The sequence below is a fragment of the Notolepis coatsorum genome, assembly GCF_963971535.1.
Source record: "Notolepis coatsorum genome assembly, chromosome: 7".
In the NCBI taxonomy this organism is placed as follows: Eukaryota; Metazoa; Chordata; class Actinopteri; order Aulopiformes; family Paralepididae; genus Notolepis; species Notolepis coatsorum.
This window is the reverse complement of record NC_140171.1, coordinates 35,782,388-35,800,190: the sequence shown is the minus strand read 5'-3', so window position 1 is coordinate 35,800,190 and position 17,803 is coordinate 35,782,388. Positions and strand designations below refer to the sequence as shown.

Genomic DNA, 17,803 nt, shown 5'->3' with positions numbered 1-17,803 from the left:
CAAATATAATCAGAGAAAAGATAAACGAAGGTTACATCAAATAGGATAAGGAGGCATTCCAACGTAGAAAAACAAGACCCAGCAGTATGTTTGGGGGTCAGAGGTCAGGCATGTGTTTGAGAAGCACTTCTTGGTTGAGCTTAGAGGCGTTTGGAGAGATGGCCTTGCTGGTGATGAGCCTGTGAGTGTCCTGTCTGGGAGACGACACGGTTATGTATGTGAAGCGATGGATTGCATATGGGGAAATGTACTTGTAGCAGCTGTGTGTATGTGTGTGTGTTCAGAAGGAGAAGTATTTGGTGAGCCACTCCTGCTGCAGCCCTCCTGTCCCAGGCCCAATCCCCCTCTGCTCCACATAAGGGCCCCTGAAAAGCACAGGACAAACACATTGACTTGTATACAACAAACACTATGGTTTTGAAATAGTTTAAATAGCTGAAATAGTTCAGTTACTCTGGCTTTGTGTTTCATTTACTACGTTAATTTGTGACATCACAACATCAACAAGCCCCTCCCCCCACATCACTGACTGATTGAACTGTGAACGCTACACAGACACTGCTGTGACTTCACTGTCACCTACCATTCTCTACCATTATTTGCAATATTTGCAACAATGCATAGTGCACTTTATATCCTTCTGCCACTACACTGTGAACTGAGTGTGCAATACTGTTACTCTGTCACTCGTGCCGTATTTTTATACTTTATTTATCTTTTCAAGATTTTTTATTTTTTAGCATTAAACTTTTTCTTAATATTTTTTTATTCTAGTTTAAGTCTCTATTTTGGGATTCTGTGTGAAGGGGGGGGGGACTAGCAAAGTAAGATTTTCATTGTACGGTGTAACAAATAAATATCTTGAATCTTGACATGGACACGCTGTTACCTGACCGGCTGGGCCTGAATGTGCGGACGGGGCTCCTGGGAGGAGGGACCTACATAGCGGATGCCCGCCTGCGGGGAGGGGCAGACAGGGAGCGGGGCGGTGGGGGCCGGGGTGGGTGGAGTACAGGAGGCACGAGACCTGGCAGAGCGGGGGAGGGAGGGGGAGGAATGTTGGGAGAGGGAGGTGTGTTTGTGCGGGAGAGAGGAGGTGGAGTACTGGGGCGAGGGCTGGGGGTGGGAGGCGGAGGTGTGGGGGAGCGTGGAAGAGGAGTGCTGGTGGAGAGAGGAGGGGGGGTACTGGGGCGAGGGGTGGGAGGCGGAGGTTTGGGGGAGCGTGGAAGAGGAGTGTTGGTGGAGAGAGGAGGGGGGGTACTGGGGCGAGGGCTGGAGGTGGGAGGCGGAGGTGTGGGGGAGCGTGGAAGAGGAGTGTTGGTGGAGAGAGGAGGGGGAGGGGGAGGGAGAAGAGGAGGAAGACGAGGAGTGGGGAAGGAGGATGTTTCTGTCGTAAGCGCCGGCGCTGGGAATGCTGGTGACACGGGGTGGAGACTCCTCCAGGCGCTTCCGCTGTCAACAGATAAACAACGGTCAACAGATAGACAATAGTCAAACATTTACACAACACATTTTTACAAAGATGAACTCCATATGCAGCTGGTTATGGAACAAAACACCATGTGCCCATTTTGAAAAAGACTGTTATCTTAAGTTTATTATTCAATATTTCAAACAGTACAGAAGAAAACATCCCCCACAAATGTTATTAAGTCAAGTCAAGTCAAGAGTTTTATTTGTCATGGCATACAAGCATACAGTGAAATGCGGGGGGTCATGCCCGCAGCGATTGTGCAATAATACAAGTAATAAGAATAGGAATGAGAATAAGACATTTGTGCAATAATACAAGTAATAAGAATAAGACATAACAGGTATAATGTACATAAAGTTTACAAAAAGCATGGTAAGACATGCTAAGGTCCTGCGATAGTGCAATACAATGTTAGCTACGGATGAGGCACTGGGTCTTATGTACACTACTATACAATGCTATACTATACAATCTACAGTTATACTATGTGTCCTTATGCTAACTTGCTATATCCATCTATTTACTATACAAGAACCACTCCTGTTCTTTTTTTAAGTTGCTTTAATTCTGTAATGAGCCTAATTTCTTATAAAATGAGCAATGCACATATCTTGGGATGACCAACTGTAACATACTACAATAGTATGTTACAGCCATAATAAAATAAAAACGAATACTGTGTAAGTAACACTCAAGCTCGATACTATTTGACGAACGATGCCACTGACCCATAGCTGCCAGAGAGGTAACTCTCTTGCTGACTTGTTGTTCACAATTTGTCTCTTTGGATAAAAGCGTCAGCTAAATGACTAAATGTAAATGAGTGCAGCTGCCCTTGCACTGCACAAGCAGGAGGTAGAATTCAGTACCATAGGCCTTCTGGCTTGAAGGAGGCTTATTTATAATGAACCTATTACTGTATGTAGGCTACTCAACGCAGCACAAGGAAACCAAGCGGTCAACTCAACTCACCCTCATGGTTGGCGTGACGCTCCCGGGGCGGGACTTGTCACGGGGCCTGAGGGTGCCGTTGTCCCCGGCAACAGGAGGGTGTAGCTGCAGCTGATGCCTTTCGTCCTGGAGGGACAGAAGAGAGGAGGGACTCACTGGCCTCATGCTCTGTTGTATTGTCTGTCCTTGCCAAGGACAGGGGTAAGGAGTGTACTGGTCAACAATGCCGCCTCATGTTAAACAAACGGGAGCTGTACTACACTACAGTCCTCTTCTATGCTGTGGCATGCTGGGGGGGGGGGGGGCTACATCAACTCGAGGGACACCAACAAACTGAACAAGCTGGTGAGGAAGGCTAGCTCCGTGGTTGGAGTCTAGCTGGTCAGACTAGAGGTGGTGGCAGAGAGGGGGATGAGAAGGAAGCTGGCTCCAACCCCCTCTACGATGAGCTAGTCAAGATGAGAAGCACGTTCAGTTACAGACTCATACCCCCCCCGACACTCAACTAACCGCCGCGGCCAGTCCTTCATACCAGCGGCCATCAGGCTCCACAACAGTGGGCAGGGACTGCTGCCAGACATCCAACTACAACTACTAGGGACCTAGCAGCTGACTCCCTCCTAAAAGGACAATATATACTTACCTTATGCATACTGCACCTTATGTGTATACTGTATACTTCATCAGAGCATATATTTAGCTTTTAGCATTTTAGATTATATATTAGATTCGATTTAGATTATTAGATTATATATTGTAACTATATTTATTGTAGGACAAATATAACAGAGGACATACATACCCTCATCTTGCACCTTGTATGCGCATTATTATATTGTTATAATTGTTTACACTGCCTTTTTATTCTATTTAAAAAAAAATTACTTCTCCACTGTACTATAATTCTATGACCTGTACCATGTCTTCTACTACATGTACCTCCCATCCCCCACGCTGCTACTGTATGATGCCTGAATTTCCCCAAGGGGATCAATAAAGGAATATCTTATCTTATTTTACGTTTTGCATAGCAACTAGCTCAAATTCTAGTACCACAAAAGTGTAGCCAGAAAGAGCAGTATTGTAGTCGATGCAGACCTATTAGCTTACTGACTTACTGAGTCCCGTGGTCAGAGTTCTGATCGAACCCAGATTGTGTTGGAAATGGTGAGTAAATGCTTTTGCCTGCATGTTGTGTATTTGTATTTATTGGTTTAAAATACAGAGACAGTGCATATTAGAAACATTTACTGTAAATATGCCAGTTTAGCCGAGTTGGCTAATTTTCAACTGTAGTCTCTGGGGCAGGTGACATGAGCACTACAATAATTAAAACACAGTACAATAATTAAAACACAGTAGGAATCAGTAGGTTACAAGCCTACTGATAAATCACATGACAATACACTAAAATACATTAAAATACATCACAACCCCTCAGTTAAAATGGTCGCACCCATGATTTTAAGTTACATTTAAATTAAATGTATCTTTGATACTCCCTGAGCCGTGTTGGCAGACTGTTCCAGGTGTAGGCTGCTCTCACAGAAAACAGACCTCCTGTTTGGAACTACACAGTCCCCTCTAACAACAGACGGTATATCTGTCAGCAGATGCTTTCTGTTTTATGAAAGTACAGAGGGGGGGGGGGGGGGGGGGGGGGGGGGGGCAAGCCATGTGGTGTGGATTCAAACGTTTTCCGGTTCGCTTGGAACCCGGCCAGAACTCAGATTGCGGGTCTCAGTAGGTAAGCTAACAGCTTCGCTTCCACTACACTACTGGCAAGTATTTCACACAACGTAATGTGCAAAAATCCCAACTATCCCTTTAAGAGCAAGGAAACAATGCCTAGCCAATAGCCCGAGAGTAAGAAGCAGTGCTGTAGTCTACAATGAATACGTAAGGACAGGGAAGAATGTTCATTTTATTTAAGCCAGGTCAGATTTAAGAAGATCAAATACAAGTAGAGGTGGTAGGAGAGGGGGAGGCAGTGTTTCTCATTAATTACCTAGACTGTGGCGGGCGCAATCAATTTTTAATATTTTTTAAAATATAAAGTTTGCCAATAGGGATGTATCGGTAGTATTGGCAGTGGTAGTAGTCGTAATAGTAATCCAGTATATATTTTCAAAAAAATAAACCAGTTCAACACAGGTAACCACTTTTGCTTCATTTCTTTGATGGCTCAAATGTATGCTCTAGTCGATTTTGTGTTTTGAGCACAAAGTTCATCATAGCCTCTTTATTTTGCTCTCAAAGTGCACCAGATTGATGCATTTAATTAAAAAAAAAAAAAATTCAGGGGGGGCCTAGAGGGGCCGAGGTTCACCAACCACAGTCTCACAAAATCCTGTGGGAAACACTGGGGGAGGTGATGTATTCCTGGAAGAAGTGGGTTCAGGATGGAGAGAAGCCCTACAGTCAGTAGTAGGGATGCAGCGTTCTGGATGAGTTGTAGGGATAGAGAACTCTGGGAGCCCGGTAGTCATGTCAGGAGATGACAATAGCTAAGACAAGAAGACAGCATGACAGCTGCTTGTCTAGAACCAGCGTTCTGGGCAGGAGTCACTGTGGTGTTTGTTGCTGTGCTGTTGGATGACTTACTTCACTTACACGCTGTTATTACCATACATGGCTTCTCTGGAGTGAAACTGGCTTTGATACTGTATAACCTAACCTAACTTAATAAAAGTTATTAACATATTTACACATAGAAGTTTAACTTATAAATCGTATTTTGTTTTTTTAAAATGTGTAGCGTCTGAAAACCTTTTTTATGAGTGGTCTACAAATTTGTTAAAACAATAACAATCTCAACCCTTCTACTTTACTTTCCACAACTGTTGCAATACGTTGAACAACCCTGTGATGATGATGATGATGATGATGATGATGATGATGTAGTGTGTGTCTGTTCTCACCACTAGGCGCTTGATGAGCTGTTCTCTCTCTGTGAGTCTCTCCTGCAGTCTGCCCAGCTGCAGCTCATCACAACGAGGCTCTCTCCTCCTGCACCGCTCCTCCCGCTCACGCAGCCTGGAACACACACACATACGCACACACACACGTACATGCACACACACACATACACACACACACACACATACGCGCACACACACACACACTGTTACAAATAACTCAGTGTCGATAAACACTCAGCCCCCATCACACATGCACTCATATACAACACACACACATTCAAATCTCTCTCTCTCTCTCTCTCTCTCTCTCTCTCTCTCTCTCCCCCCCCCCTCTATCTCTTTCTAATACCAGACCACATGCTTAGATAGTGTGAGAGCAGATTATACAGTTTGTAGTGACATTACACTCATCTCAGATTAACCTGGCTGGAAATCTCATCAATACATACCGGCATAACATCCGGTACAGTGTAATCTGCCAATCGTGTGTGTTATAAACGGTGTAATCTGCTCTATACTAGTTTGAGTATAGGCCTCACCTACAAAGCCCTTCACCAACACGTTTCCCCACCCCCCTCACAAACCTCTCCCCCTACCAACCCCCCCCCCCCCATCCATCCATCCATACATCCTTGTGTTTGTTTTATGCTTGTCTGTTGTTGTCCGTCATCCTTAGAGTAAAGCGACTGAGTTCTAGAAAAGCTCTAAATAAATCTAATTTATTCTAATTTATTATTATTACTATTATTATTATAGGTGGGAGTAAACAAGTACTCACTCAGTACTCACTATGCGAGCCTGTAGGTGATCCTGTGTGTGTGTGTTAGTGTGTGTGTTAGAGAGTGTGTGTGTGTGTGTGTGTTAGTGTGTGTGTGTGTTAGTGTGTGTGTATGTGTGTGTGCGTGTGTGTGTGTATTGTGCTACTCACTCAGTACTCACTATGCAAGCCTGTAGGTGATCCTGTGTGTGTGTGTACGTGCGTGCGCGTGCGTGTGTGTGTGTGTGTGTATTGTGCTACTCACTCAGTCTCCAGGGCTGCTATGCGAGCCTGCAGGTGATTCTGAGCGCTGCTGTATTCAGACACCAGACTCTGCATCTCTCTCTTGTGCTCCTTCCTTATCTCCTCCACCTCCTCCATCATCTTCTCCTCGTCCTCCTGCCCCTCTTTCTTCTCCTCCTCCTCAACCACTACCTCTTCTTCTTCTTCTCCTCCTTTCAGGTCCTCCTCCTCCTTCTTCTCCTCCCAGTGCTTCTGCGACTCCTCCAGCTTCTCCATCTCCACCCTCAGCTTCTCCACCTCCTCCTTCAGACGCTGGGCTTCCTCCTCCAGCTGGGCGTCTCTCTTCCTCAGCGTCTCCGCTCTCTCCTCCTCTTTCTCCTCAGCCTCGGCCTCCTCCTGTATTAACCTGACGGAGAGAGGAGAGGGGAACAGGAGGGGAGGTTATTGCTATTTGTAGTTTAAGACAATTGATTTATTACAAAACAAAACAAATGAATATGATCAAATAAAAACCAAAATTTCTAAACATTTTTGTCTCACCACACACGTTTTGGCTCTTGAATGTGCTAAAGTTTGTCTCTACGTCCGTTTCTACATTCTCCTGCCTCCATCTCTCACACCTCACATTTAGTAACGTAGCTTCCTCTGGGGACCAGTCTCTGATGTTCTCTCTCAGTTCTCGTGTCAATCTCTTCTCCTCATCCTCCTTCTGTTGCCGCACAGTTCCCGTCTCCTCTCCTCTTCTCTCCACTCCTATTCTCCTCTTCTCCCCTCCCCTCTCCCTCCTCTCTCCTCTCCCCTCTTCTCCCCTCCCCTCCCCTCCCCTCTGTCTCCTCTCTCCTCTTCTCCCCTCTCCCTCCATCTCCTCCCTCTCTCTTCTCCTGTCCCTCCCTCCGTTTCCTCTCCTCTCCCCTCTTCTCCCCTCCCCTCTCCCTCTGTCTCCTCTCTCCTCTTCTCCCCTCTCCCTCCATCTCCTCTCTCCTCCCTCCCTCTCTCTTCTCCTGTCCCTCCCTCCGTCTCCTCTCTCCTCTCCTCTCCTCTCCTCCTACCTGTCCTTCAGTTTTTCACTCAGAGTGGTGTTCTCTCTCTGCAGCTCCAGTACAGCACAGCGGCTCTCGTCCAGCTGACGCTCAAATACCTGCCACTGGTTCTGCTGCTTCAGGTCCTACACACACACACACACACACACACACACACACATACACACGCACACACACACACACACACACACACAAACCACAAATTAAAATGCGGGGATACACATTGTCGGTATCCTGAAAAAAAAAAACACTTTTATTTCAATAACGTTTACTGTACATTTCTGATGAGGGCTGTCTTAAATACTTCGAAGCTTCGTTCGATGGGCATGGGATTCGAATGGGGGAAAAAAATTCGAATATATATATATTATTTTTTTTGCTAAATCAACTCTGCCTCTCTTTGTTAACTACAACAAGCAATGCTGTTTTTTATTTAAGATGAGGTCGGACTCGGCACTGACAGATTTGTGTTCATTGTGCTGCTTTTATAAAGCCTCAAATGACGGCTTACAATATTTCATGAAAGCAAAGTGTTTCGTTTGTCTAAGATTTAAAAAGGTTTAAACTTTACAGCACTGACAAAGTTGAACAAAGTGCTGTACAAGTCCCACAACATAAAAAAATAAATAATAATAATAACAATAATAAATAATAATAAATGTAGTAATAATATATATTTTTTTTTAATGCAAATTTTTTTTTCGAAGGTCAGCCCTTTCCACTGATCTCTACACCACACCCACAACTTGCTGCCCTCAGTCCTATGTGTCATAGGGGCTGCAACATCACACATAATGCTAGCTAACATGCACAAGATAGTTTCCATCAACTTTCTCTTTTTGAAAGCTGCCCTGGATTGTGATTGGTTGAAGGAATACAAACCTTGAACCCCCTCCCACACACACACACACACACACACACACACACACGCGCGCGCGCACACACGTACACACACACACACACACACATACACCCACAAACCACAAATTAAAATGCGGGGATACACATTGTCGGTATCCTGAAAAAAACACACTTTTATTTCAATAAAGTTTACTGTACATTTCTGATGAGGGCTGTCTTAAACACTTCGAAGCTTCGTTCGATGGGCATAGGATTCAAATGGGGAAAAAATCGAATATATTAAAAAAAATATATATATATATTTTTTTTTTTTTCCAAAATCAACTCTGCCTCTCTTTGTTAACTACAACAAGCAATGCTGTTTGTTATTTAAGATGAGGTCGGACTCGGCACTGACAGATTTGTGCATTGTGCTGCTTTTATAAAGCCTCAAATGACGGCTTACAATATTTCATGAAAGAAAAGTGTTTAGTTTGTCTAAGATTTAAAAAGGTTTAAACTTTACAGCACTGACAAAGTTGAACAAAGTGCTGTACAAGTCCCACAACATAAAAAATAAATAATAATAATAATAATAATAAAAAATGTAGTAATAATATTTTTTTTTTTAATGCAAAAAAAATATTCGAAGGTCAGCCCTTTCCACTGATCTCTACACCACACCCACAACTTGCTGCCCTCAGTCCTATGTGTCATAGGGGCTGCAACATCACACATAATGCTAGCTAACATGCACAAGATAGTTTCCATCAACTTTCTCTTTTTGAAAGCTGCCCTGGATTGTGATTGGTTGAAGGAATACAAACCTTGAACCCCCTCCCACCCACCCACACACACACACACACACACACACACACACACACACACACACACACACACACACACACACACACACACACACACACACACACACACACACACACACACACACACACACACACACACACACACACACACACACACACACACACACACACACACACACACACACACACACACACACACACACACACACACACACACACACACACACACACACACACACACACACACACACACACACACACACACACACACACACACACACACACACACACACACAGCCACTTGACTTGAAAAATTACTTGAGACAGATCTTTATCCTGCGCTGTATGGAGAAAGCTCTGGTAATGCCAGACTAAGACAGGACTGGTTTTCACATAATGTAGCTGCTCTTGATGCAATTTCCATTTGTTTGGTTTAGTCGTGACGTCATGAAACATTTGCCAACGATCATTTAAAACAGCTCTTGTGTGTTGGGCGGCTAGGTGGTGTAGTGGGCAAGGCACTCGCCACCAATGTGGAGACGCTGGGTTCGCGTGTTTGAATCCAGCTCTCCACATTGTTTTCAGTTTAGCTGGTCGTCCGCAGTAATACACATTGGCCGTATTACGGGGAGGGAAACTGAAGGGTGGGGATCGGGCGTTGTGGACAGCGACTCCTACAGGTCGGTTGGTGCGCCTGCGCAGTAGAATCAGGAAGTGTCGGGGGCAGCGTGAGCCTCCCACGCGTTACTCCTCGCCACTGAGAGATCGCACTGTGCAGGTGAAAAGATGCGACTGCTGTTACCTCAAGTACCGGAGGGGACTTGTGCTATGTATGACTTAGTCCACATTGCAGCTTGTGGGAGGCAAGAAACAGCGTTCGTGACAGGGGAGGGTTGAATTGGATGATACGAAATTGGGATGGGAGAAAAATATAGAAAATGGGAGAAAAAGTGAAAAAAAAAAAAAAAAAAACAGCTGCTGTGTGTTGTGTGCGTGTGCGCGTGTGCTTGTGTGTGTGTTACCTGTTGCAGGGCCATCATCTGAGTGTGTGTCTGTAGTTCTGCCTGCAGGTCTTCTATCTGCTGCATGTGTCTCTGTGTCATCTGTCTGCTCCACTCTGTGTGCTGCTGTGTCAGCTCTGCACGCTGCTTGTCTGATCACACACACGCACACGCGCACACGCACACACACACACACACAGTCATTTTACATGTACATTTACTCATTTCGCTGGCACTTTTATCCAAAGCGACTTACAAATTGTGTACAAGTCAGCAGGCGGCTATGGGTAAGTGGTATTGTTCATCTAGCAGTGCCGGATTTGAGTGCATAGTAGTATAGACATAGTAGTATAGACATAGTAGTATAGACATAGTAGTATAGACATAGTAGCATAGTACAAAGTAGTTGACGGCGGAAGCTTGGCCTCATCCGTAGCTAACACTGTATTGCACTATCGCAGGACCTTAGCATATCTTTTACCATGCTTTTTGTAAACTTTATGTACATTATACCCGTTATGTCTTATTCTTATTACTTGTATTATTGCACAATCGCTGCGGGCATGACGGCATGACCACCCGCATTTCACTGTATGCTTGTATGCCGTGACAAATAAAACTCTTGACTTGACTTGACTTGGGCGGGTTTCAGCTGCCCTGACTGGTGGGAAGTTTGTGTGGAGCGAGGACAGAGAATAGCCCTGCACTTTGATGACCCCCCAGGAGCCCGAATAGCAGTGTGTCTCAGGTGGCCGGAAGATGCAGAAGATGTGTTTTCACGCACGCACGCACGCAGAGCAGAGCAGAGAGCAAAATCAATGTTGCCCATTGGTACAGGTACTGTACTCTACTGCTGTTGCCATGGTGAGGGTGTATCCATGGCAATAACTTCACTGTAGAATTTGTAATCTCAGTGTGTGTGCATATTTTAGGTATGTACATATGTGTGTTTATGTATGGATGTCCTGTGTGCAATTATGTACATAAATAAACGATTCAATGAGTGTGTACGGGTATTCATGTGTGTATGTGTGTGTGTGATTCTTTATTTATGTATGTGGGTATTTATGTGTGTAGGTGTGTGAGCATGCATGTGGGTATGTTTATGTATGTTTGCATGTATGTGTGTGTGTGTGTATGGCCATGCGTGCAGGTGTGTTTATGTATGTATGTATGTATGTATGTATGTATGTATGTATGTATGTATGTATGTATGTATGTATGTATGTATGTATGTATGTATGTATGTATGTATGTATGTATGTATATGGTATACATATGTATGTATGTGTGGGTGTATGTGTGCGGGTGTGTTGTGTTTATGTGTGTGTTACCTATTTGTAGATGGTTTAGTGTCTGCAGTCTGTTTCTCTCAGACAGCAGGTCTTCTTTAGCTTGTCTCTCCACAGCCTGCAGTGCCCTGGCATGGCTGTGTCTCTCCTCCATCAGAGACTGGGTCTGGGGCTCCTGCAGCGCGCGCACACACAGGCACACACACAGGCGCACACACACACACAGGCGCACACACAGGCACACACACAGGCACACACACAGGCGCACACACACACACACACACACAGGCGCACACACAGGCACACACACAGGCACACACACACACACACACGCACACACAACAGATATAGATTTAGGTCACACAAACACGCATTCAAAAACGTGATCTGTTTTAGGTCACACCAGTATGTGTTGCTGAAAACCCATTTATAAGTCACACAAGTGTGTATTTATTATATTTATGATTTATATTTTAGGTAACACAAACATTCTGGAACATATACTGTATACATATACGCTTGGTCGGACATGCATACATACACACACTGAAGTACATGCACACATACACACACACACACACACACACACTGAAGTACATGCACACACACTGAAGTACATGCACACATACACACACACTGAAGTACATCCACACATACACACACTGAAGTACATACACACACACACACACACACACACACACACACACACACACACACACACACACACACACACACATTGAAGTACATGCACAACCACGTACAAACACACGCCCACGCAGCAGTATAGTGCCTCTCCATTCGCCCGGGGCTATGCTCCTGAACTCCTCAAAGCAGCTAAATTATTCATCATAAAGAAAAACCTTTGAAACAGTGTACATGTGAAATTTTGGATGTGTGTATGTGAGTCTATGCATGCATGTACTAGTGTGTGTGTGTCTGTGTGTGTGTGTGTCTGTGTGTGTGTGTGTGTGTGTGTGTGTGTGTGTGTGTGTGTGTGTGTGTGTGTGTGTGTGTGTGTGTGTGCGCTGAGGGTCCAGGTGAGACATCTGTATTCACCTTGTGTGTCTAGCAGTTGTGTGCTTTATAGATGTATTATATATTTGGTTTGGGAATATCCACACTAGCTAGCATCTGGCAATGACAATGGCAGAAGTAAAAGTATATACAGTTATATCCAGATAAAACTCACACATCTCATGCAGAAAGTCATTTTCTGTTTAGTTTGTTTGTTGTTTGTTTTTTGTTTTACATTTTCTAAATGGAGGGATTTGCCCTCAAGCACTTGCAAAGGGATTAAATGAATGTTTCTCAACAGGCAATGTTTTACGTTCAAACAGATGCTCCCCGAAATATAATGCAATGCTCCCTTTTCATCTTGTAGGTGATCAAATACAGGCCAGCACGCCGATTTTCGGGACAGTAAAGTAATACTGAATACTATATGTAAGAATAAGTGTAACTGAGGGGTTACAAAACCCTGACTGTATTAAAGATTGTGATAGATTAAACCACTGCTAGTTATGTACTTAGTATTACTTGCCAGACAGTACATCTAATTATGGCAGACACTCATAATAACACGGCACGGTGACAAAGAAATATCATTTAGGGTATTTATTGTTATGCAGTAAATGTACAGATATGAGAATTAGGGTCGCGCTTGTATGGCGAAGAATATGCATAAGTCAGTCAGTAGCAGAAGTCAGTGGGAATAGAATAATTCCTACGATGGGGTACTAGGCTAACGCCGCCTGGCGTAGGATGGCAATTATAGGGGGAAACGCTGGTACCGCTGGATTCAAACGCAGGCTTAAAGGGATATAACGTATATATATAAATAATATACAAGGTATATAAAACAATAAATGTAGATTCTCAGCTTTAATCTGGCCCTTCACAACAGCCGCCTCCTAATTAGTCCGCACCTAATTAGTTAAGGGAGACAGATTAATAGTCCAGTCAACTGCTCAATATTTGTTGCGAGGAGTAGGGCAATCTACAAAGTCAGTGGGTCATGGTCGTCATCAGGGGAGTCAGGGAGCTTCGGCAACTCTATCAGCTTCGCCACGGGTCGGGTGTAGGTCCGCCCTTGGACTATGACTTCTGCCGCTCTGACCTTCCCATCGGCACCAGTAATCACTCTGCTTACGCGGCCGGCCGGCCACGTAGCTCGGGGTAGTGACTGGTCTATGATCATAACGACTGAGTCCACCTTCAGGTTGTCCCTGTCCTTTACCCACTTCTGACGGGCTGGACGGGATGGTAGGTAGCTTAGGAGGAAGCGGGCCCAAGACTGGTCGATCGGTGCTTGGTTGTGTCTCCACCTCCTCCGTCCGTTCCTCTTGTTCTTTCGGTACACCGTCTGAGGAGGGGCCGGTTCCGGCCGCCCCATCAAGAGGTAGTTTGGGGTGCTGGGTTCGAGGTCAGCTACGTCGCTTGGAGCGCAGCTGATGGGGGTGGAGTTCGGAACTCCCTCTTCTTGAGCTCACTGTTCTCTCACAGGCCTCTCGTCTAATGTCAATAGCCTCTCAACGGGCTGTACGAGAGAGTGGCCTGTGTCGCTCACCTTTGTGTACAGGCAGCGTGTAGACGTGGGTTGGCTGGCAAGTCCGTAGAGGGGGCCCTGGAGCGTCCACCCCAGTCGGGTCTGAACCGCGACTGGGCATCCTTTGGGTCCGATGTGGGCCGCCTCGATTGGGACAATGAGGTCCGCGTGGTCGGAGCCTATGAGCAGGGTCGGTGTGGCGCCGACGATGAGCGGTATAGGTAGTCTGCGTAGGTGCGCGTACTTCTCCATCAGCTGTGGGATGGGGTAGTCGTAGCTCGACAGACCTATGTCATGGCTTGTAAATGCCTTAGTGATGCTGTACCGCTTCTCGGGCTGCCCGACCGCTGCTATTGTGAATGAGACGTTTTTGCCCTTTATGGTTTTTAGGTCTCACTGAATAGTACGGATTGTCATTGTTTCTTTGGTACCCCGCAGGCCCAACTGGGCTGCGGCGGAAGCGAGGAGGAGAGTCTTTTCAGACCCATCGTCGAGGACGGCGTAAGTGTCCAGGACCTTGTCCTCGTAGCTCAGGAGCACTCTGACCACTTTGATGAGCACTCGGGGGGTCCCGCTATACTTGGGGTCTATGTGGAGCACTCCTGTTGGTCGGTTGCCTTGTCGGGCTAATCTTCACTTTTGGGCCCCGCACAGTGATGCGCGGTGAGCGGCGCCCTCCGTGTACGCCTTACGCCACTGATCAATTTCGGCGGGGTTCAGTGTCTTGTATTCGTCGCACTGTGCCAGCCAGTGTCCGCCGTTGCAGTAAGTACATGTGATCTTTTCTTCAGGCGGCACTCGGCTGCCATGTGGCCGTGCGCGCAGCGGAAGCAGCTGCGTTTGTCCTTAAGCCACTGACCTATTTCAGCGGTAGTTAGGTCTTTGAAGGCGTCGCACTGTGACAGCTGGTGTTCACTGTCACAGTACTGACAGACAGCCTTCCACTTCTCCTTGTGGGGGTTGTGGCTCGTCTGCCGTGACACAGCCTCGGCTTGGTGCATCACGGTCACAGACCGGCGGTTGTCGTTGAACCTTCTCTGTCCATCTTTAGGGTCAGAGCCACCCCACACGAACGTGTCTAATCGTAGACTGCTGACCTCCCTGGCGAGGAAATCAGCCAGGTCTAGGAGGGATGGTTCTGGGCCGTGGGGGTCATGGTGGTCTCTCTGCCGCCGAAAACGCTCTTGACGGGCTGGAGGGAGCTTCTCCAGTATCCGCTCCACGTTGGAATTTGCATATAGTTCATATCTCCCCTTCTCCTTTTGTGACCCCAGCATCCCCACAAGGGATTGTACCTTGATAGAGAGGTCATCTAGTGCTCTATTGTCTTTGGCTGGGGGGAGGCGGTCGATATCTCGTATTTCTTGGATCACGTAATCCCATATGCGTCCATAGCGCGCGTCGAGGGCCACCAGAGCATCTGAGTAGGGGGTTCTTGAGTTTGAATATGCCAGCGCTATGTTATGCGCTCTGGGCACTTTAAGATGCTTGAGGAGGATGGCATATTTATAAGACTCGTCGTGTACATCGGACATGATAGTCTCTAAACACATGCGTAGTTCCGTATACTGTGCTCTGTCCTCACGCGTAAAGTCTGGGAACGTGGGTGTTCCAAGGTAAGATGCCATGGATGGCTGGGACACCGATGCGCGTAGGGGGAGAGGCCTCCTGGGCGAGTCTCCCCGTACGGGTGGTCGTGAGTTAGTGCTGGGTGGGTACCAGAGGCCGGGCCCCCAGGTGCTGCTCCTCGGTGCTGACTGTGTATTAAACTCACCCATGGGTTGGATCGGGGGTTTGTAACGCAGTGGCTCGGGGCTGAGGTCGGGGCTGTACTGGGCCTCCTGGTCCAAGATGGGTTCGTGCCGGTGGGCTTGATGTCCTCCCCCGTCCTCCGCTAGGTCCTGGAGTCTCTTAGTTAGTTTCTCGGCGACGTAGGCGGGATCTTCCCGTTGGCTGGGTCCCGTATAGACCGGTCGGGGAGGGGGCTCGGCGACGTAGACAGGTTCTTCCTGTTGGCTGGGTCCCGTATAGACTGGTCGGGGAGGGGGCTCGGCGACGTAGGCAGGTTCTTCCTGCTGGCTGGGTCCTGTGTAGATTTGTCGAGGAGGGGAAGGTGCCCTCGACCCGTGTCGTGATGATCTCCGGGAGCTCCGGGTGGAGGAGTGAGGGGTCACCCTCTGGAGTAGTTGCTCCACCATCTGCGCCTGCAGCCGGTCTCTTTCCATCTCGCGCTGTGCATTGGCGGCGTCGCGCTGTGCATCGCGTTGCGCGTTGGCGGCGTCGCGCTGTGCATCGCGTTGCGCGTTGGTGCGGTCTCGCTGAATGTTTTCTTCAGCCTGGAGGCGCCTCTCTTCCAGTCTGATGGTCTCGCGCTCGTTCTGTTGTTGTGCTTGGAGACGTTCTCTTTCTAGTGCAGCATGTTCGCGCTCACTCTGTTGTTGCGCTTGGAGGCGTTCGCGCTCCACTGCAGACTGTTCGCGCGCACTCTGTTGTTGCGCTTGGAGGCGTTCGCGCTCCACTGCAGACTGTTCGCGCGCATTCTGTTGTTGCGCTTGGAGGCGCTCTCGTTCCGCTGCAGAGTGTTCGCGCTCACTAAGTGTCTGTGCTTGGAGACGGTCTCTTTCGGTTGATGCAGTTAGTGTGGCAATCAAGGCTTGTGCCAGTCGCTGGTCAGCCTCGCTGGGGGATGACACTGACAGGACTTGGTGGGGACCTGTTCTCTTGGCGCGCTCCGAGGTCCATCTCTTGAGCGCTGCTTCTTGATTTCTCCCGCGCCCCGAGGTCCATCTCTTGAGCGCGGTACTCTTCTCTTGGGTGCGCGCCGAGGTCTGGCGTAGGATGGCAATTATAGGGGGAAACGCTGGTACCGCTGGAGACAAGGGGTTCCTCCCAGAGTTGTAAGCTCTGGAGGAGAGAGGAATGTTCGGATACTCAGTCTGATCAATTGAAGAAGAAGGGGGTTCACATACAGAATCCAGTCCTTGTAATCCAAAACTCAGCATCAAAGCAATAACTGTAATCCAATTGCACGATAGCAATGATGATAGCCAGCTAGCCTCGGTCCATGAGGCCAGCCCGAATGTAGATCCTCAAGGTGGTTAAATCCAAACGACAGTGGAGATTAACGATGCTCTTCTCCAAGGGTACGTTCCACAATCAATATAATCCAACCAATACTGGTTCTGCAATCGCCGCCGTCGGTTCCAATGTGCACATGTCCAGTAGGTTCTCCGACTAGGCCTCCTCGGGTACTGGCACCAATGTATTTAGTCCACGCACCCTGGCTAAGGTCCACTAGCTAAACGAACGAACTGCTGGGTAATGCTGCACACGAACGAACTGCTGTTGGCACGATACACAATAATTAACGACTCTTTACTTCACATTAAGCTAAGTCGAACTTGACGTTACTGCATTAAATCTGACACTTTTACTATTCACTTCGCACGTGGTTCTCAACGCTCTGTTAGACTAACTGCTTCTCACTACATTAGAATCACACTGCGTGATGAACGATGAACAGCGAACAGCTACTGTTCGCACCTGCCGCCGTATATATACTTAAGTGGCTTCTAGTGCCGAACCTCAGTTCTCGTCTCCAATCAATGCGCCGTCTCCGGGCATGTTGCGACATCGCCTTTGAACCTGACTTTGGGGGCTTGCGGTCTGGCGCCGATAGCGTTATCCAATAAGGAAAGCGAATATTACTAGGATTCAAACGCAGGCTTAAAGGGATATAACGTGTATATATAAATAATATACAAGGTATATAAAACAATAAATGTAGATTATCAGCTTTAATCTGGCCCTTCACAACAATAAGGTTTACATGATGTATAAAGCATTTGATTAATTAAGTATTGATGAATTATTTTATTTATTTATTTATTTAACAACCAAAGTAGGTCAAAT

General features: G+C 46.9%; 1 protein-coding gene across 1 annotated transcript in view; it reads right to left on the bottom strand.

Annotated features, from left to right (window-relative positions):
* Positions 1–280: 280 nt before the first annotated feature.
* fam184b (family with sequence similarity 184 member B) overlaps positions 281–17,803 on the bottom strand; it is a gene marked incomplete at both ends in the record, with an annotated part of 47,993 nt that continues 30,470 nt past the window's right edge. The window contains 8 exons of the mRNA XM_084318251.1: positions 281–365; positions 890–1,452; positions 2,447–2,551; positions 5,347–5,461; positions 6,369–6,752; positions 7,396–7,511; positions 10,076–10,206; positions 11,389–11,521. Coding sequence (XP_084174377.1) covers positions 281–365; positions 890–1,452; positions 2,447–2,551; positions 5,347–5,461; positions 6,369–6,752; positions 7,396–7,511; positions 10,076–10,206; positions 11,389–11,521 — 1,632 coding nt within the window. The remainder of the gene's footprint in view (positions 366–889; positions 1,453–2,446; positions 2,552–5,346; positions 5,462–6,368; positions 6,753–7,395; positions 7,512–10,075; positions 10,207–11,388; positions 11,522–17,803) is intronic.